General features: G+C 42.0%; 1 protein-coding gene across 3 annotated transcripts in view; it reads left to right on the top strand.

Moving 5' to 3' along the window:
- washc1 (WASH complex subunit 1) overlaps positions 1 to 18942 on the top strand; it is a 35347-nt gene extending 16405 nt beyond the window's left edge. For all 3 annotated transcript variants that reach the window (XM_086009020.1, XM_086009021.1, XM_086009019.1), the window contains exons 3-11: positions 5135 to 5246; positions 6220 to 6366; positions 8060 to 8196; positions 11365 to 11500; positions 12455 to 12659; positions 13485 to 13652; positions 15331 to 15495; positions 16261 to 16329; positions 16887 to 18942. In XM_086009020.1, the coding sequence (XP_085865146.1) occupies positions 5135 to 5246; positions 6220 to 6366; positions 8060 to 8196; positions 11365 to 11500; positions 12455 to 12659; positions 13485 to 13652; positions 15331 to 15495; positions 16261 to 16329; positions 16887 to 17053 (1306 nt within the window). In that variant the 3' untranslated portion in view covers positions 17054 to 18942. The remainder of the gene's footprint in view (positions 1 to 5134; positions 5247 to 6219; positions 6367 to 8059; positions 8197 to 11364; positions 11501 to 12454; positions 12660 to 13484; positions 13653 to 15330; positions 15496 to 16260; positions 16330 to 16886) is intronic.
- The last annotated feature ends 3423 nt before the right edge of the window (positions 18943 to 22365 follow it).

Raw genomic sequence — 22365 nt, 5'->3', positions numbered from 1 at the left:
AAGCCTGGTCTCCCATTACAGAACTCAACGCTTTTTTTGCTTAAAGAGTGAACAGGAATGTTTGGTGAAGGGTACTGGGTTAGATACTGGCCTTTCACTTCTGGGACCTGGGTTGGAATCCAACCCAGAATGATCAGATGAAAGTCTGTTTACTCTGACTGCAAGGATTTGATGCTTTAATTCAGTTCCTATGGCACTTCTCATGGGCACGAGAAGGATAGCCTTTGTTTTGAATCCAACACGCTCTCTATATTCTCATTTTTAAGACTCTGGAGATTTGATGCAGTAAATGTAACACTTTGGAGCATGATTTCAAAGTAGATGTACTTAAGCTGTCTGAGTTAGGGATTTCTCGCAGCACTGAAAATGTTATAATGTATTGTTATCACTAATAGCATTTAAAATGAAAGGCATACTCTTGAATATTTAAAATTCTGCCCTCAATGCTCCTCCTGTCACAATCTACCTTCATGGTGAGGACTATGGGACCTTCATGGTGAGGACTATGGGACCTTCATGGTGAGGACTATGGGACCTGCATTATCTGGTTTTAGAACCAATTCTGCATCTGAAGGGTCCAATCTTAATCACAAGACAGTTCAAATATCTTGCCTACATTTAAGATGCTGTATTCTGCTGATCTGTTTTTTTTTGTTCTTGGTGTGTTTTTGGCTGGGTTTTATCTGTGCAAGTTCAATAAGAACTTGTATTTATATAACGTCTTTAAGAACATAAGAAATAAAAGCAGGAGTAGGCCATACGGCCCCTCGAGCCTGCTCCACCATTCAATAAGATCATGGCTGATCTTCGACCTCAACTCCACTTTCCTGCCTGATCTCCATATCCCTTTATTCCTCAAGAGTCCAAAAATCTATGTATCTCAGCCTTGAATATATTCAAAGACTTAGCATTCACAGCCCTCTGGGGCAGAGAATTTCAAAGATTCACAACCCTCAGTGAAGAAATTCCTCCTCATCTCAGTCTTAAATAGCCTACCCCTTATCCTGAGACTATGCCCCCTAGTTTTAGATACTGCAGCCAGGGGAAACAACCTCTCAGCATCTACCCTGTCAATCCCCTTCAGAATCTTATATGTTTCAATGAGATCACCTCTCATTCTTCTAAACTCCAGAGAGTATAGGCCCATTCTACACAATCTCTCCTCATAGGACAGCCCACTCATCCCAGGAATCAACCTAGTGAACCTTCGTTGCACTGCCTCCAAGGCAAGTATATCCTTCCTTTAGATAAGGAGACCAAAACTATGCACAGTACTCCAGGTGTGGTCTCACCAAGGCCCTGTACAATTGTAGCAAGACTTCCTTACTCTTATACTCCAACCCCCTTGCAATAAAGGCCAACATGCCATTTGCCTTCCTTATTGCTTGCTGTACCTGCACGCTAGCTTTCTGTGTTTCTTGCACGAGGACACCCAAATCTCTGACCACCAACATTTGAAAGTTTCTCGCCATTTAAAAAATATTCTGTTTTTCTATTCTTCCTACCAAAGTGACTAACCTCACCTTTCCCTACATTATACTCCATCTGCCACCTTACTGCCCACTCACTTAGTCTGTCTATATCCCTTTGCAGACTCTGTTCTCCTCATAGCTTACTATCCCACCTAGCTTTGTATCCTCAGCAAACTTGGATACATTACACTCGGTCCCTTCATCTAGGTCATTAATATAGATTGTAAATAGCTGAGGCCCCAACATTGATCCTTGCAGCACCCCACTAGTTACAGCCTGCCGACCTGAAAAAGATCCGTTTATCCCTACTCTCTGTTTTCTGTCTGTTAACCAATCCTCAATCCATGCTACTATATTACCCCCAACCCCATGAGCCCTAATCTTGTGTAATAACCTTTTATGTGGCACCTTATCGAATGCCCTTTGGAAATCCAAATATACTACATCCACTGGTTCCCCTTTATCTACCCTGCTAGTTACATCCTCAAAAAACTCTAATAAATTTGTCAAACACGATTTCCCTTTCATAAAACCTTGTTGACTGCCTAATCATGTAATGATTTTCTAAGTGCCCTGATACCACTTCCTTAACAACGGATTCCAGCATTTTCCCGACAACTGATGTCAGGCTAACTGGCCTGTAGTTCCCTGTTTTTTCTCTCCCTCCTTTCTTGAATAGCGGTGTTACATTTGCGACCTTCCAATCTGCTGGGACCGTTCTAGAATCTAGGGAATTTTGGAAGATCAAAACCAATGCATCCACTATCTCTTCAGCCACTTCTTAGAACCCTAGGATGTAGGCCGTCGGGTCCAGGGGATTTTTCGGCTTTTAATCCCATTAGTTTCTCTAGTATTTTTTCTCGACTTATATTAATGACGTTAAGTTCCTCACCCTCATTAGACCCTTGGTTCCCCACCATTTTTGGTATACTTTTTGAGTCTTTTACTGTGAAGACAGATGCAAAATATTTGTTTAACGTTTCTGCCATTTCCTTATTCCCCATAATAATTTCTCCTGTCTCAGCATCTAAGGGACCAATGTTTACTTTTGTTACTCTTTTTTCCTTTTTACATACTTGTAGAAACTCTTACAATCTGCTTTTATATTTCTTGCTAGTTTTCTCTCATTCTATTTTTTTCCCCTTTTTATCAATTTTTTGGTCAACCTTTGCTGGTTTCTGAAACTCTCCCAATCCTCAGGCTTACTGTTATTCTTTGCAACATTATAAGCTTCTTCTTTCAATCTAATGCTATCCTTAACTTCTTTAGTTAGCCATGTTAGTCACTTTTCCCGTGGAGTTTGTTTCTCAGTGGAATGTATTTTTGTTGCGAATAATGAAATATTTCTTTAAATGCTAGCCACTGCTTATCTACCGCCATACCTTTTAATCTATTTTTCCAATCTATCTTACCAACTTGCCCCTCATACCTATGTAATTGGCTTTATTTAAGTTTAAGACTCTAGTTTCGGACTTGGGCAAGTCACACTCAATTAATGTGAAATTCTATCATATGATCACTTTGCCCCAGAGGATCCTTTACTATGAGATTGCGAATTGCTAACCCTGTCTCATTACACAATACAAGATCTAAAATAGCCTGTTCCCTGGTTGGTTCCATGACATATTGTTCTAGGAAACTGTCCCGAATGCATTCCATGAACTCGTCGTCCAGTCGACCTTTGCCACTTTGATTTTTCCAATCTATATGAAGATTAAAGTCCCCCAAGATTATTGCATTACCTTTGTTGCAAGCTCCTACTATTTCTTGATTAATATTCTGTCCAACGGTATAGATACTGTTAGGGGGCCCTATATACTACTCCTACCAGTGTTTTCTGCCCCTTGTTATTCCTTATCTCCACCCATACTGATTCTACTTCCTGATCTTCCGAGCCGAGATCCTTTCTCGCTCCTGTCCTTATGTCATCCTTTATTATCAGGGCTACTCCCCCTGTAGTAAAATGTCCCAAGGCGCTTCACAGGAGTATTAAAAGACAAAAAAAAATTGACACCGAGCCACATAAGGAGAAATTAGGACAGGTGACCAAAAGCTTGGTCAAAGAGTTGGGTTTTAAGGAGCGTCTTAAAGGAGGAAAAAAAGTTAGAGGTTTAGGTAGGGAATTCCAGAGCTTAGGGCCTAGGCAACAGAAGGCATGGCCACCAATGGTTGAGCAATTATAATCAGCGATGCTCAGGAGGGCAGAATTAGAGGAGCGCAGATATCTCGGGGTGGGTTTTTTGAGGAGGCCAGGCAGCATCCTTGTAAATCTGTTGTACCTTCTCTAAAATCTCAATCTACTTCCTATAATGTGGAGCCCAATACTGCACACAGTCCTCTAGTTGCGGTCTTAATGGGCCAGAAATTCAGGTCCCCATGGGTGAGTATGCGCTGGGTACTCGCGCGTAGGCCCAACGAAAGTGCCGGTTTCGTGCATGCACTGCACATGCGCAGGAAACCGGAACTTCCGTTCCCTTAAAGGAAGGGGTTCACAGGTCGAACGCTTGCGCCGGAGAGGCAGCACGTACGCCTGGAACTTCCATTTTTTTTCTAGATTTCTCCAGGAGGGTAAGTCTCCAGGAGCTACGCTTTTTAAAAAGCCGTCGCAAGGCCTGCTTTTAACAAGGTAAGTGGTGAATTAAGTAAAATTAAAACATTTTTTCCACAGGTTTATTATTTTTAAATACTTTAAAGAAAGGTAAGTTTATTTTTAGCCCCGCTAAAAACTGTAATTAATTTTTTCAAAAATTTAAATTGTTTAAAATAGTTATTTTATGTAATTTATAGTTATTTTAAAAATGTGATTTAAAAAAAAATTTATTTGAAGTTTTAGTTATGTTTTGGGGCTGAACTCTAATCATAGATTTGACAGGTTTTCCTGTCAAATCTATGAATAGAGATTCCCTGCTACCATTGGCTCTCCATGGCCCACGTGATCCTAGGGGACGCTTCAAACTAACTGCGCCCCTGGGATACGCAAGCACTGCGCGCCGGCAGTTGGCGCAGGCCCAGGATCGGAATCCCATGCGGGCCCACAGCACAACGGCCGGCGCGCTAGGTAAGTGCAGGTCGGAGGCTTACACCGGCGGGAAGCCTCCGACCCGAATTTCTGGGCCATTAAGGTTTTGTATTGGCTCATCATTACCTCTTCGCTTTTATATTCTATACCTTGAGATAAAACCTAGAATTCCATTAGCTTTAACAGCCTTATCACCAGTGGTGCTGCCTTGTAATGTTCGGTGAACTTGTACCCCAAATCCCTGTGCTCTACCACTGCAACAAGCCTGCCTCCATTCAGAGTATAATTTTTTTTTACCAAAATGCATCAGCCCACATGCAGTGACACTGTATTTCATTTTTTTTTTTTAGCCCATTCTCCCTTTACAACTTCCTTTGGTCTTCTAAAGAATTAACTATACTACCTATTTTGTACCATCTACAGATTCCAACACCGCTCCCTCTAGGCCTATATTCAAATCATTGATCTAGTGTGGCCCCAGAACTGAACCCTGTGGGGAACTGCTATCCACTTCCAACTACTCTGAGAAACTGCTCTTAACCCTTACTGTCTGTTTTTCCCTTCTTGAGTAGTGGCAAATATATTTTCATAATGGTATTTCACCATTTTGAACAACTCTTAACAGCAGGATGTCTTGTTGCAGGGTTTCCCAAAATGTGGAGAGCAACCAAACTCGCTTACAGTCCATCAATGACCGGATCAATTTGGCTCAAGTGAAGATCAAAAAAATCAAAGGCAGCAAGAAAGCCACTAAAGTAAGTGTTAATTTTCCAGTGTTTTCTGGGTGCGTGTGAGAGATTCTGGACTGTGTTTCTACATGGAAATAGGGATTTGTGAATTCAGAAAAGTATTCCTTCAGTGCGTCACTGACCCTCTTTGTTGCATGATTTGAATTTAGATGACCTGACTCTCTCAATGTAAAATGCTAAATAACAGCACTTCAACTCCAGTCTCCTTTTGAGGCATTTTCTGCACTTCCAGTCAGGAAACCATTTGTACACTAAATTTCCTCTACAGTTTGCAGAGCCAGTAACAATATAAATTTAATCTAAATAGATCTCCCAATTAATCATAATTTGAGTCAGTTGTTCAGTTTGACTTCCTTCGTTACTTACGGAGGTGCCATTGTAAACTGTGTTTGAATCTGAAATGATTGTTTGCTGTCACAGCATCTGACATATTAAACAGAGAAGCCACAATTAAATCCTGCATTCTCCAATGGGGTACCACAGAATGGGGATGGGATCAATTGAGTTTGTCCATTTCATACCTTAATGAAGCTTGGATAGTGCTCCCTTCAAATATTACAGAACTATAAGAACCATCAAATCTATTGTAAATTAAACTGTATGCATGTGTACATGAGTTTCTTGTGTAATATATCTTCCTCTGCAACACTTTGTTTTTATTCAGTGGAATAAAGGGATTGCAAAATGGCAGCAGTGTACAGTAAACAATGGTTAGAAGTGAAATCTCAATTCAAGCTTCAGCACACTATACCATGAAGTGATAGGGTGTGGTTTACATTTTGCGTTCCTTCATGTATCTAGTTCCAGGTCACAGTTTTGGTGAGACAGTGAAGCGTGCTTCCTCAAAGGAGGGGGGGGGGGGGCGGGTCTGCAGATTCATCTTGGGCTGTGTGGAGCTGAGGCTGTGTGCTGTCACTTTGCTAATACCAACTTAATATTGGGTTTCATGTGCTTTTTTGTTCTATTGTGTTCTGTGCAGGTCTTTTCCAGTGCAAAGTACCCTGCACCTGACAGGCTTCAGGATTATGTTTCCATTTTCACTGGGGTAGACGACATTGCTTTGCAGAAGCGTCCGCGCTACAAGATTCACAGCAAGCTGAAGCCACTGGATGAAAAGGCAGTGCAGGTATGGGGCAACCATAGTTTCCTCAATTGTGAAAGAAATTCAGGATTAATCATTTATCCATTTTAGGATCCTTGCATGTACTTGTGTCTTCTCTTTCAACCAGGAGTACTTTCGGTATAAAGCTGGCTGTAAAATCGTGTTCTGTTTTGTTTAAATTTGGGCAATCTCTTGCTCTGGGTGCACAATTTTCTCCAGAGTGAAAATTTAATTCTCAAAACCAATCCAGTTTCTACAGTTAGGTGGTGTTTACATGATTACATTGGTTTCAATTTTAAATGGGGAGTGTATTTTATACTAAAAGGTTCTCAAAGTACTTTGTCCACCCTATCCTTGTCAAAATACTAATCTGTAGTTACCCCTCACATGAATGATTTGTGCACCTGAGCCCTGAAGTACCCTGGGTTATTAGGAACTACTGACCACAGCATCTTCCTTGTAAATTATGTGGAGTTTAATTTATTTTTAATTAAAATATAAGCAGCCAATTTACTCCTCCAGTTCTCTGATGTTTGTTTTTTTTTGCCATCCTGATGATCCTTTATGCAAGCTGTATAAATATTAAAAGCTGCGCAAATGGGGCTGAAGTATTTTGCATATTAAAAATTGATGTGAATGAAATAAAATACTCATGTCACTTCAAAATACTGTGCAATGCCTTTCTGGTTAAAACACTACAAATATTAATCTATTTAGGCAGTGTATTATTTATTTACAATGCAAAGTGAATCAGACCAGAAAACGAATAGAACAGTGCATAGTACATTCTTCAATCTTTCTAGCTCCTATGTTTTGTCTTTAGTGCCCTCCAAAGCAGTTTATACACTGGATTTTCAATCCCTTTCCCTAACCAAGTATAGCAGCAATACACAACCTGTATGCCTTGCTTCAACATTACATCTCAAATGCAATCTTGTGGGAAAAACGAGTGTTTTACATACACTTCTTCAACAGAAAAGATAGCAGGTGATCCACACAGTATGCCATCTGGTGTATAAAGGTAGTGTGAACAACATGACGAATGCATTCCACCACTTTCTGCTCCTGTAGGGGCTTTGTATTTTAAATTGGAAATACAATAAATGCATACATAGAATTAGTACACAGGAACTGGTTGCTCAGTTTTTCCTCTACATAAGCAATAGTCCTAATCCCATGTGCCCACCTGTTCCTATATTCCCCTTTCCTTCAACCACCTATCTAACCTATTCTTGCTTGTTGACATGGTCTCTGCATCAATCACTAACTCCAGTAGTATATTATTGAGATGGTTGATTCAATACTATCATACTGCCCTATTATTTCCAACCTATATCTAATCTCTGCTGAGGTGACAGTGAGGCCTTGCTGTGTCTGAGCTAGGGGAGAGAAAAATCAGCTGGAATTCCTGATCCTGATCACTGTCCAGTGGACCCCTCCAGGTTGAAAGGACACGAGATGAATGTCTGGTGCATGGAGCAAGGGCTCTGCTGTGATTGCCCTCCCACAGCCAGTCTGCGGAGATTAACTGCCAGGACTCGCCATGAAGAGTGGGCAAGTTGCTCATGTGATTCTTCCTCTGACATTAGGGATCAGTCTCGTCACTCTAGTAAAGTAAACATCTAAAAGCCAATCTAGTTAGAGCAGGAAATGTTTCCAGTGTAGGCAGAGACTTGCAGACTGAACTAATTGAGATATTTTTCTTCCTTTCCTTCAGGAGAAGGCAAAGCATTATCCGGTGTGTTTGAACACGAGGTCGCGGGAGGAGAATGAGATGGAGGAAGGGTTGGGAAGCCTTCCTCGAAACATCAGCTCCATTAGTTCTTTGCTACTTTTCAACACCACTGAGAACCCGTAGGTGTCACTAACCCTGTTGAGAAAGAGAATAGTTTTGTTTTTATTGGTATGTTTATTCTGTGTGTGAGTTGTACATGCACATACCAACTGTCAGTATAGTCTGTGGTTCATGCCATTGATGCAAGACAACATTCTCGGGAGACGATTAACTATTGGCGTCACGACGACACTTTTGCAGAACAGCAACCTGCAGCTTATTGCAGGTTCTGTGTATGAATTATAAATAATGAATATCACACAGGTCTGAGTGTAATATCACATTTAAACAAACAGAACCATCACATAAATGTGTAATCATAGATGTGTTGTTTGTCCTGGCCAGTTCATGCCACGATCAAAATAGGTAATTAAATTTAATTCAAAAAGAAACTGAAACTTGCTTTATATTGATGCCCAACATCATGGAAAGAATAAAGTAGTTGTACTCTAATTTTGGTCAGTATAAAAGCAGTTGGGGGCTGGGTTTTCATGATGTGTGAACTTTTGAGTTCACTTTTTTGAGGAAAATATTGTAATGCTGTTTTAAAAAATAATTTTTAAGATTTTAGGAGATCCTTCTTTTTCCTGAGTGTCTTCAAAGCATTTTAAGCTATTTTAAGTTCATGCAAGGGAGCTGTGTGTTTCCCAATTTGAATTTCTGTCCATTATTTCTAAAAAATATATAAATATGCATCCTGGAAGAGAATGAAAATAGGGTGAAACATGGTTCAGCCCACAGCTAAAGTAACAACAGAAAACGCTGGAAAAACTCAGCAGGCCAGGCAGCATCCGTGGAGAGAGAAACCGAGTTAACGTTTCAGGTCTGGGACCCTTCATCAGAACTGGAAAAAGCTGGAGATGTAACATATTAAGCAGGTGCAGAGACAGGCAGGGGAGGAAGGAACTGAAGGAATATACTGTGCTTTTGTAAGAGGCAGGAAAGAAATCCTGAGAGAAGTATTGCTGCAATGCCTGGAGGTGCTACCAATTATTTAGAGCTTATTTCAGCCTCAACAGGTTGTCAAAGAAAGTGGATGTTCTGGATATATTTTTAATTGAACATAAACTACCCTTAAGATTCTGCAGTAACTGTAACTAGTTTGTATGTTTCACTGTGAGATGCCCCATGAAATGGTAATGCTGGACTGGTTCCAATGGGCCAGAAATTCGGGTCGGAGGCTTCCCGTGGGTGCAAGCCCCCGACCTGCACTTACCTAGCGCGCCTGCCGTTGTGTTGTGGGCCCGCGTGGGATTCCGATCCTGGACATCCTCCAGCTGCCAGCGCGCAGTGCTTGCGTATCCCAGGGGCGCAGTTAGTTCGAAGCATCCCCTGGGATCACGTGGGCCATGGGGAGCCAATCGTAGCAGGGAATCTCCAGAGATCGGCCCCAAAACCTAACTAAAACTTCAAATAAATTTTTTTTTAAATAACTAAATTACATAAAATAACTATTTTAAACAATAATTTAAATTTTTGAAAAAATTAATTAGTTTTTAAGGAGGCTAAAAATAAACTTACCTTTTAAAGTATTTAAAAATAATAAACCTATGGAAAAAATGTTTTCATTTTACTTAATTCACCACTTACCTTGTTAAAAGCAGGCCTTGCAACTGCTTTTTAAACACACAACTGCTAGAGACTTACCCTCCCGGAGAAACTGGTTTAAAAAAAAAAAGTTCCAGGCGCACGTGTTTGACCTATGAACCCCTTCCTTCAAGGGAACGGAAGTTCCAGTTTCCAGCGCATGTGCAGTGCATGCACAAAACCGGCACTTTCGTTGGGCCTACGTGTGAGTACCCAGCGCGTACTCACCCGTGGGGACCCGAATTTCTGGCCCAATATTATACTTTCAACTTTTACAGTTAATAGCTGAAGTATATGTTTGGGAGTTGCAAAAATTACTTTTATAGTATATTTAGCAAGAATGTAACTACAGTAAACTCTTTCGTATCTGGCACCTACGGGACCAGGATGGTGCCGGTTGATTAAAAATTCCGGCTAACGGAGAGGTATAGCTACCGAGGCAATTTATATATCGGCTGACCTCAGACCAGAAGAAGGGACATGGAGTGACAGTGGGCCAAGGTACGAGAACCCCGATCTCAGCCCCGGGTGCTGGAGCCCCGGTCACGCGGCCCCGGGTGCTGGAGCCCCGGTCACGCGGCCCCGAATATACAGTATATGGAAGCCTCAAAACCTATTCCTGAATTTTGCCGGTTATTAGAGAATTCTGGATAATTAGGTGCCGTTTAAACGAGAGTTTATTGTAGTTTGTATGTTTCACTGTGAGATGCCCCTGGAAATGGAAATGCTGGACTGTTTCCAATATACTTTCAACTTTTCCGGTTAATGGTTGAAGTATATGTTTGGGAGTTGCAAAAATTACTTTTATAGTATACTAGCAGGGGGGGCCCGGCGTTGCCAAGGCAGTTTAGAGGGCCGCGCGGTTGACGGCCAGCCGCTGCCGCTCCCCCGCTCTGTGTCTCGGGCCGAGCGGTTGTGAGGCCCGGCCCGAGTGACCCAACTCACCTCCCGCTCTGGCGGGCCGACGCAGTCTCGGGCCGCGCAGTTGACGGCCGGCCGCTGTCGCTCCCCCGCTTTGTGTGTCGGGCCGCGGGGTTGACGGCCGGCCGCTGCCAGTCCCCCGCTGTGTGTCTCGGGCCGAGCGGTTGTGAGGCCTGGCCCGAGTGACCCCAACTCACCTGCCGCTCCGGTGGGCCGACACAGCTGCCCCGCTCGCTGTGGAGGAAAAGCAGGGGGAAAAATGGCGGCGAAGTTTCGGGAGGCTGCAGGATTAGGTGCCGCCTGTGACGCACCGATTGGTCAACCATCAGGTCACTGAACTGTCGGATTGGTCAACCATCACGTCACTCAACGAGCGGTAGGATTGGTCAACCGCTAATGAGCGGATTTTTGAACGTTTTTTGTATACTGTCGGAACAATTTTTGTCTGACCAAAAAGTAAATACGCCTATAACACTCCCCTGATCATCAGCTTTCTTTTGATATTATAATAGATAGATATAGCAAGAATATCCAGAAGGAAGTATTGTGTGTTAGACATGTAGCTTGGTTTTATAAGTATTCAGTTCTACTCTTTGCTCGCTAGAATGGAGGCCTAAGATACTGAACCAGATCTGCTTGGCCTGTGACGTTTGATGGTGTTCGACTCTTTCTCCCTACAGCTACAAGAAGTATGTTCTATTGGACCCATTAGCCGGAGCTGTGACAAAAACTCACACTGCATTGGAGACCGAGAAAGAAGAGAAACCATTCGATGCTCCACTCTCTATCACCAAGAGGGAGCAACTTGAAAGACGGGTAATTGTGGAGGATCGCATCACTGAGATTGGGGGGAGTCCATGCCCTGTCCACTCTGCTACATAACACGCTGTGCCATGATCATACTTTTTATTATTACTTTTAAATAATGGATATGCAAAATACCAATTTGGCAGTGTGCTGGGCACAGCTTTATATTATGCACAGAATATAGATTGTACATTTACCTGTCACCAGTCATCCTCTGCAGATTGTCCCATTGGGCATGGGAGAAGGAGAGATGTCCATGCTTGTTAATCCATAATTAATGAAAGCTATGTAGTGCTTCATTTGCTGAACAAAAGGGAATGAGAGTAACCTGGTTAATTTCTGCATAGTCTGTGTGATAGGAAATCGTTGGTAACAAAGTTACTTAACAACTGTGCGTTCAGACCATAATTAAGTTTTCACTAGTAGATGTTAATTGCTGCAAGTATGTTTGCATTATCAGTACATCCAGTTTCTTATCTTTGCGCTGAAAGGTTTGCCTTAGCTCTGTCGGCTTGGCATTGGCCGTCTGACTACGGGATTTATTTCCTTGCACTTATAATTTAGATAAAGGTTTAACCATATTCAAGTGGGACCACAGTCACTTCGTGTTAATGGGGAAAACTCTGAACTCTAACCTTTGGTAAATTTTGGAACTTGAGCTAAGCTAGTTAGGCTCCCCTCTCCAATTTCATGAGCCCAACATGGGATTCAGCAGATCTCAAGGGAAATGCAATTGGTGCAGTAATGTCCTGCCCCTAAATGCCCCTCTGGTTTATAAATGTGATCTGATATAAAAATTACTGCGGACCAGGTGGTGCACTTTGTTAGCACACTATAGCTCCAAGCTGGCTGAAACTGAACATGCAGAACATTCTTCCAATATCTACTTCTCAATATTGCTACAAAGGTTTTTTGAGCTGTTTTGCATGAGCTTCTGAACATTGCATTCTTTTGTTATTTCAGACAACTGAGAATTATTTCTACGTACCAGACCTGGGACAGGTCCCAGAGATTGATGTCCCATCCTACCTGCCAGATCTGCCTGGCATTGCAGATGACCTCATGTACAGTGCTGATCTGGGTCCGGGCATTGCACCCTCTGTGCCAGGAAGCAATATGCCTGAACTGCCCAGTTTCAATACAGAACCACTTTACACAAACGGGCCAGGTACTGCAAGATGGTCTGCATTTACTGCTTTGTAGAACTATTGATAATGTAATGTATTCACCCGCTAGAAAGAGCTGAGCGAAGTTACACATATGCACTTGGTGGTGATGGTTATTTTTGTCTTTTTTAGGGCTTTTATGACATTTTAACAACCTCCTAGTAGATGCATGACAAGTACACCAGGGTGATTAGCCCTCCCCATTTATTTCTATTAAGATGCATGGGGACTCATTCATCTCCCCCCCCCCTCCTTTTTTTCTTGTGTGTTCCACACCTCCTTTGGTCAAGAGAGTGAGGCACAAGACTGTTCCTTGGCCACTGCCAATCTCTCTCTTGGCTGGTCACCAGAAGGCACATTAAAACTGCGCCCCAGAGTAAGGAGAGAAAATTGAGAAGAGAAAAAATAAAATGCTTTCAAAATTTATCTCTCAAAATGAAGTCACTATATAAAACATTCAGTATATAGGAGGGAGCACCGCTTTAAAATCTGAGAGATACAACCACTATAAAGCATATGATTTGTGGGGTGAGGGGGAAGAGGAGGAACCGAGAGTGTGCAGTATTGTGTGACATCTTTGTCTGGACACGCACATTTTGCGCAGCCCTGTCAGTTTTAATAGCAAACCAATTGTTACCAAACATTATGAAATAACTTAAAATCATAACATATCTTCCTCATTAGGGCAATAATCTTCAATTTCTAGGAAAATGCAGGAATTATATATTTGTAAAGCAACAATCAGAGCTCAATCTAACATTTTTCATTTCAGAGATTGTGGAGTGGCAGCTATTCAAAGTCTATAATTTTTATGTTCTGCATTTCAGATCAACAGAATACTAGTCTCCCACTGCCACCTGTAGGACTTCCTCCTCCTGAACTGCTGATGCCAGTGAGTGCTCCTCCTCCTCCGCCACCACCTCCTCCGATTCCTCCACCTCCACTTCCAGTTCAGTCATCTCTGCAAACGAATGTTGGCAACAGTCAACCGCCAGGTCTGTTTGTAAATGTGTCTCTTCTCAATCCGGTCTAAATTATGTTTCAATCAAGGCAGGGCAGTTGCATAAAAATATGATTCATGGTTCTCTCCTGTGCCATCAGGATTAGGGATGCTAAAGAATGAATGGACGTTTGTCCCCATTAACCTTCTGCTCATGGTGCCACCTTATAGATCAGCACTGCCATCAGCAGGAATGTAGTGGGACTGCAGGTCATTACTGGCTGGGACATTCACTGCACCAAATACAAGGGGGTTTATGCAACTCTAGCTACATTCTATGCTTCTGTGATTTTTAAATGTCTTCAGTCTCATGAACTTAAAGGAATACCAGGCTTTCTAAAACTCTCTTGCCCTAAAGTACCTGCTTTTTTTTTTAAAGAAATAAAAAATCCAACTAATCCAAGAGATGCTGAACTTGATTCTGACTGCCCTCAAATGTTTCCAGTGCAGGCTTGGTATTGGCAAGAGGATGGCACTTTGAAACAGAAGTTAAAATGAGCATCACAGGTTATTCTGCATAAGGAGCATCTTAACTTTGCCTGATCATCTCCACAAATTACATTTCTAGCAGAAGTCACAAGATAGGAGTCGGTGAACCCCAGCTGTATTTTTTTTTTTAGTTATTCTCTTCCCTAACCCAGGAATTTGGAGGCCAGATGTAATGCCCCTCCGATCACAGACATGGATCAAATTTAGGGACCTTGCCTATCTGTGGTTCAAACTACAGCACGTGGTGTATTATCCACCAGTCATGTATCACCGTTCCTTCATCTTCGCTGGCTTAACATCCTGGAACTCTGTACTTAACAGCATTGTGGAAGCACCTTCATCACATGGACTGCAAGGGTTCAATAAGAAGGCCCACTACCACCTTCTCCAGGGCAACTAGGGGTGGGTAATAAATGCCTTTCTTACCAGCAACACCCCCATCCTGAGAATGGGGGAAAAAAACTATGAAGGGAACTTGAATTCATATTTTTGAGGATGAGGTTGTATGGCATCCTGCAATATTCCTTCAATTAACTTTTTTTTTTTTTTTTACAGATCATGCCTCATGTTTACACCTAGCCCTTGCCTGTGAGACTATCCTTTTGCATTTAGGCACAAATCTATGTGGATAAAATGCAGTTCCTTCAGTATTCCTCCCTGCGCACACCTCCTCCGTGATTGTAAAAGAGTGGCAGCAGTCTCGCCTCGGAGGTTGTGTGTTTAAAGCCCACTCCAGGATTTGAGCACATAATGTGGCTGACACTTCAATGCAGTACTGAGGAATTACTGCAGTGTTGGAGGTGTGGCCTTTCTGTTGAAACATTAAAACAAGATCTTGTTTGCCTGTTAAAGACCCCAATATTCTTGAATTAACTAACGCCACCAAAAACAGAAATGGCAAATGAGGCAAAAGACCAGTTAGTGGGATCCTGCTGTGTGAAACGGCTGCCATGTTTATTGGATGTGAAGTGTTTTGTGATGCCTAAGAGACATGGGGCGTAAAATGGGCAGTGACAGATCGGCCGTCTATTATCCATCCCGCCCGATTTGCCTTTCCATTGAAGACTTTTTGTACCCCTGCCAAAGTTCAATTTTACCTCCATAAAATTTCTCACCCAAATCAATAGGACCCTAATTGTGAAAGGTGTTTTAATTGACTTCTACTTTCTCTAATTGTCCTTCAGAAGGTGGCATTGTTCGGGGAGCACCTCAGGAGGTTGTGAAACCCTCCAATGGAAGAGCCAATCTGCTGGAATCTATCCGGCAGGCCGGAGGAATCGGGAAAGCCAAACTGCGCAATGCAAAGACTATTAAGATGGAAAAGAAGAAGCAGAAAGAACAGGAACAAGGTATGTTTCTATAACTTTTTTTTATTTCAGCTAATTGACCAGAACTAGATGTGAAGTTTCAGAAGGTATATAAAACATTTTTTTACATTAAAAACCCAGTATTAAAGGTTTTTGGAGGTGTTGACTGGTGACATTGATTTTCACACTTTTTTTTCCCAGATGCTGGACTACAAAGGAATCCTGTGTGTAATCTTTAGTTAAATAGTAACCCTGCGAGAGAGGCAGCAGACATTTCCCCCATTTCCCTCCCAAATTCAGGAACACTAAGCTGGTGCCAACTCCCACTGTCAATTTGGGAAATGGTTTTATCCAAGTGAAAGTAAAATATCTTGCCAGCTGTGCATGTGTGGAGCTTTTTGTACCACAGATGCCGATGGTTGCAAAAGCAGCTCAAATCCATGTATCATTTGCTGAGAATCTGAATAGCGGAGTTACTATTTAATTAAGTTGAATTATTATTATTAAAGATTACACAAAGGATTCCTTTGTAGTCCAGCATCTGGGGAAAAAAGTATGAAAATCAATGTCACCAGTCAACACCTCCAAAAACCTTTTAATACTGGGTTTTTAATGTAACATGATGTGTTTTTTCTTTTCCTCATTTGTCCTGAGTTTGTTCATGGGGGTATGTGTGGAAATTTAGATTAGAAACCTGTATAATGTGGTCTCTTTTTCTTGGGGCAACTACACTAATGGAGCCAGCTTGGAGTGTGGGCAGGGGAGGAAGTCGAGGCCTTACTGACCTTGACCTGTTGTGCGTTCTAGGTGGAACAATGGAAGGAGGTGGGAATCTGATGTCTGACCTCTTCAACAAGCTTGCGATGAGGAGAAAAGGTACAAAACCTGGTGCTGACCTAGCTTTACAAATAAACCGTGCTTTACAAATAAACCGTGATTGTAGGGTCAGTTGATATCAAATCATAAGTGGCATTATCTAATAGACTGAACAGATTACATCCTTACTCACATGTTATTTATACTTTTTACACTTTGATTATGGCATTGATTTTAATGCAGGGTAAAATTTCCTCTGCTTTGCCCTAATAATGTGCCTTGGCCCTGACTACACTAGTGACATTTCCACAGCAGCCATTCTTCTGGCCTTTCTCATGAGGCCAACAACATTTAATACCAACCTGTGGGCAGGTTTATGCTGCGAACTCCGCCACCTGAACTGGGTTGAGAATTACCCCAAACTTGTTTCACAGGTCCTTTACAGCCAACAGAAATGGAAACTTTATTCTGCATTTCATCTTGCTGGAGCGGACAGGAGTGCTCTGATGACCCTATGTACAGTAGCTTGAACTACTTAGCACAAAATATATAATAGCATATATTGGTGTGATACCTGTTATAATTCAGTATAATTAACTAGAATGTCTGATTTACAGGTATTTCAGGTAAAGGTCCTCAACAGGGTGACGGTGGCAGTGGTGGAGGAGCTGCTAGCGATGTTCCTGTACCAGGTGGTGCTTTTGCCCGAATGTCTGATTCCATTCCACCCCTCCCACCTCCACAGCAGCAAACCGCTGAAGACGAGGACGACTGGGATGCATGAGATTTGGTGAAGATGTCTGCATTAAGTCTCTGGTTCCTGTGAAACCTTGAACTTTTCATTTCTGTTGTGTTGAGCCTGTCCGTCAATTCCAGCTCAAGCTTAAAACTCTCTAAACAAAAAGGAAGGGGGAAAATTTGCTTGTGCGATGCTGCCTTTTTGTACCCAATTTGTGTATGAGATGGGAATAGAATGGTCCAGTCCATGTGGATGCAATCACAGGGCTTTCCACCTTCCTGGCACTCCAGTGTTAGCTACATGGATAAGTACATAGCTAGCCAAAGACCAGAACAATTAAGGAGCAGAATATCCATAACATTATTTCAAATAATTCCTTAAATGGCCTCATCAGCAACACGAACACTGATGTCCATTAGGCTAGAGTGTATGTGTGCTGTGGGCAGAAGGGAAATCCAAACTACACCTAATAAAAACAATGTTAGTGGCTATTGTTTTGAGCAAAATTTGCTCTAATATTTAATCCTTTTATAATCTAGTTTTTAGGTTTGCAAACAACCATTGCAGATAGCATTAACCTCACTGTTTAAAAGGATGTGAAAGTTACAGCTGTTGCATAGCCATGTACCTCCTGCTGGATGGCTAACCTATTTCCAGGCCTGTCCCAATGCTACTTCCCCCATTGTCAGAAAGCAGGTGACAATGGCCCTAGTTTCCTACCCACAGCAACATTGCTGAGTTGAGGAAAAACCAGGATGTTCCACTGTTCTGGTGTTGCAGTGTACTGCACTGCTTGAGGAGGGGCTGTTGAATATGCTTAACCCAGAATTCAACAAGGATTGGAGTTTAGCAAAATGATAGCGTATAATTCAAATTTGCAGTAACCCAAGCTTAGCATTGTCTACAGAGCTTTTGCATCATTCTAAAGTGTAGTCTGCTTATTGAATAGAAAATGTAAAACATAAATGGCTGCTACCAATAGTCTGGAAATAGTTTGATTTCTACACAACGACTTACTTGAAACTTGTACAAGCATAACGGAGGGTGTGACGCTCATGAAGTGTCCTTGTCACCAGTTGAATTGGAATGAGGAGCATATTAATACTGTCCAAATGGATTGTAAAATGTCATGGAAGGTGCATAATCCAATTTGTGTGGGCAGGGTGTTTTGCTTAAGTGTTGCATATATGTTTTTGTATAAATAAGATATTTTTGAATTCAGTCTCTAGGTACAGTGAAAGTTGGTTTGCTCTAGGTTGGCAAAGTGTGTACAGTGAGAAAATCTGTTCCTGCATAGCTATTCTGCTTTCTTTCAAACTTTCCTGTGAACAGATTAACTATTATCTATTTTAGAGAATGATTTCAGTTTGTCTCTAGGCTTGTGCCATTTTGCATCAAATTCCTGTTCAGCAATTTATTTGAAATTATTCAATAACCTACATCAACCCAAAAGCAAAATGCCTCTAACTGTTGGATTTTGGGGGAGACCGCTCTGAAGAGGAAATCTGTGATAATGCTTTTAGATGCATTACTGGCAGTTTCTTACCTAGCTCATCAGATTGGGATGTCCACAACCTACCTTTTTATTAAAGGATGGTCTGCAATTCTAAATTGTCCTTTAAGCTTTTGCTATCTTAAGCACACCTTGATCATATTTCTGCTATGTTCCAAGTGCAAAAATGCTGTCCCTACATCATCACCACAGCCACCATTTTATCTGCCAGAGCCAGAAAAGCCATGGTATCACTTTAGACATTTACCCAATCTACATTGCAATCCCCTTCATTGAACCATTTGTAAGATCAGTTGCACTTTACCACTTTAAACAGGAAGTTCAGCGCAAAGAGTAACCATGGAGAACAGTTAGTATCTTGCCATGGACTATGTAGAAATGTAAATCTAAATATAAAAATAAATAAGAACTTTTACTACTATCCTGTGTTGAGGATTTTTTGACCTCAGTAGTAACTCTTAATAGTGGGGTCACTGATGCATTTGATTATGGGATATATCAAGTTTTGGACTGTTATGGAGCAGAGGAGCAAGGGGAAGCATTGTTCAGCTCCAGAGACCTTCAAACCAGAGTTCATATATGAAATACCTTACCCCTATTGCCATGTTAAAGTGCCACCATAATCCACACTTGTCTTGCTTACTAAATTGCCAAAGCCTAATTATTCCTGGTTTGTTTGACCATGTTTCATGCATGGTGGTAAAAGCTGTGTGTTTTTTCTCCGACAGGGGGAATTGTTAAAATCTGATCTTCACAGGTAGCTTTGCCTGTCTTCTCTCTCCACTGGCTTCATTTAGCATCTGTTGGCTTAGAATGTGAGCAAGGAGCCTCCCCTCAGGTTTCTGCCACTATTAAGGTGACCAAGTACATGGATCTGACTTCTAAAGTAAGACTGGTTGTAGGAACAGGAGTATGCCATTCAACACCTTGAACCTATTCCACATTCAGTCAAATCATGGCGGATCGGTACCTCGATTCCATTTACCCATCTTTGATCCACATCTTGATTGTATTTGCCGAACAAAAATCTAGTGATATCAGTCTTAAAAATTTCAAGTATCCCTGCCTTTTGGGGGAGAGATTTCCAGATTTCTACTACCCTGTATGGGGGAAAAAATGCTTCATTACATTCCTAAATGTCCTAGCTCTAATTTTAAGATTTTGCCCCCTTGTTCTGGATTCCCAACAGCAAAAATAATTCCTTTATCATTGTATACCCTTCAATTAGATTAGCCCTCAACTGACTAAACTCAAGGGAATACAAGCCAAATTATTGCAAACAGGATTCATAATTTAACCCTATAAGCCCTGGTACACCAGATGGGGTCTGACAAAGGCACTGTACAACTGAAGCATCACTTTGTCTCATTTGCCTATTTGCCAGTTTTGCCCTCACTATCTATCTATCCCTTTGCAACTTCCTGCTCCCATCTACACAATTTATTGTGCCTCCTAACTTGATGTAATTTGAAAACTTGGATATAAAACTCTTCCTTCATCCAAGTCATAGAATGATACAGCACAGGAGGCATTTGGCCCATCATGCCTGTACCTGCTCTTTTGGTAGAGCTATCCAATTAATCCCACTCTCCTGCTTTTTCCATTGCCCTGCAAATTCTTCCCCTTCAAGTATTTATCCAATTCCCTTTTGAAAGTTATTGAATCTGCTTCCACCACCCTTTCAGGCAGTGTGTTCCAGATCACATCTTGCTGCGTAACATAGTTCCCTCGTGTCACTTCTGGTTCTTTTGCCAATTACCTTCAATGCGTGACCTCTGGTTACTGACCCTTCTGCTGCTGGAAACAGTTTCTCCCTATTTACTTGCATCAAAACCCTTTGATTTTGAACACCTCTATCAAATCTTCCCTCAGCGTTCTCTGCTCTGGAGACCAACCCCAGTTTCTCTAGTCTCTCCACGTAACTGAAGTCCCTTATCCCTGGTACCATTCTAGTAAATCTCTAAGGCCATGACATCCTTCCTAAAGTTTGGTGCCCAGAATTAGCCCCAATACTCTAGCTGGGGCCAAACCAGTGTTACATAAGAATTAGGAACAGGAGTAGACCATACGGCCCCTTGGGCCTGCGCTGCCATTCAATAAGATCATGGCTGATCTGCGACCTCCACTCCCTATCCCCATATCTCTTGATTCCCCTGGAGTCCAAAAATATCTCTCTCAACCTTGAATATACTCAACAACTGAGCATCCACAGCCCTTTGGGACAGTGAATTCCAAAGATTCATAACCCTTTGAAGAAATTCTTCCTCATCTCAGTCTTAAAAGGCTGAACCCTTTATCCTGAGACTATACCCCCTTGTTCTAGACTCTCCAGCCAGGGGAAGCATCCTGAGCACCTACCCTGTCGAGCCCTCTAAAGAATTTTATACATTTCAATAAGATCACCTCTCATTCTTCTAAACTCCAGAGTATAGGCTCAATCTCTCCTCATAGGACAACCCTCTCATCCCAAGAATCAATCTAGTGAACTTTTATTGCACTGCCTCTAAGGCAAGTATATCTTTCCTTAGATAAGACCAAAACTGTGCACCGTACTCTGGTGTCGCCAAGGCCCTGTACAATTGTAGCAAGACTTGCTTACTCTTGTACTCCAACCCCCTTGCATTAAAGGCCAACATGCCATTTGCCTTCCTAATTGCTTGCTGTACCTGCATGTTTTATAAAGGGTTAACATAACTTCCTTGCTTTTGTGCTCTATGCCTCTATTTTATAAAGCCAAGGATCCTGTATGCTTTAACAGCCTTCTCAACTTGTCCTGACACCGTCAAAGACTTGTGTACATACACCCCCAGGTCTCTCTGCACCCCCTTTAAAACTGTACCATTTAATTTATTTTGCCCCTCTTCATTCTTCCTACCAAAATAAATCACTTCACACTTGTTAAATTTTGGCTGCCTATTTCACCAGTCTGTCTAGGTCCTCTTGAAGTCTGTTACTAACCTCCTCCACATTTACTACATTTCCAAGTTTTGTGTCATCTGCAAACTTTGAAATTATGCCCTGTATACCCAAGTCCTGGTCTTTAATATATAATGGCCCAGAAATTCGGGTCGGGGGCTTCCCGTGGGTGCAAGCCCCCAACCTGCACTTACCTAGCGCGCTGGCTGTTGAGCTGTGGGATTCCGATCCTGGGCCTCCTCCAACTGCCGGCGCACAGTGCTTGCGTATCCTAGGGGTGCAGTTAGTTCGATGCGTCCCCTGGGATCACGTGGGCCATGGAGAGCCAATGGTAGCAGGGAATGCTTCATTCATAAGTTTGACAGGAAGAGCTGTCAAACCTATAAATACTATAAGCCCCAAAACATTTAAAAAAAAAGTATTTGAAGTTTTAGTAATCACTTTTTAAAATAACAATTACATGAAATAACAATTTTAAACAATTTAAATTTGAAAAAAAATTACATTTTCTAACGGGGCTAAAAATAAACTTACTTTTCTTTAAAGTATTTAAAAATAATAAACCTGTGGAAAAAATGTTTTAATTTTAATTAATTCACCACTTACCTTGTTTAAAAAGCAGGCCTTGCAACTGCTGGAGACTTACCCTCCCAGAAAAACCTACAAAAAAAAAGTTCGATGCGCACGCGCTGCCTCTCCGGCGCACGCGTTCCACCGGTCAATCCCTTCTTTCAGGGGAACGGAAGTGCCGGTTTCCCGCGCATGCGCAGTGCATGCACGAAACCGGCACTTTCGTTGGGCCTACGAGTGTGTACCCCGTGCGTACTCACGCGTTGGGCCCTGAATTTCTGGGCCATTTTTTAAAAAAAAGAGCAGTGGTCCCAACACTGACCCTAGGGGGACACCACTGCACACTTCCCTCCAGTCT

This window comes from Somniosus microcephalus, chromosome 16 (genome assembly GCF_052327205.1).
Source record: "Somniosus microcephalus isolate GS21.2 chromosome 16, FLI_Smic_1.0, whole genome shotgun sequence".
Lineage (NCBI taxonomy): Eukaryota > Metazoa > Chordata > Chondrichthyes > Squaliformes > Somniosidae > Somniosus > Somniosus microcephalus.
Note: the sequence above shows the minus strand (reverse complement) of the source record. Positions and strands in the feature narration are given on the sequence as shown.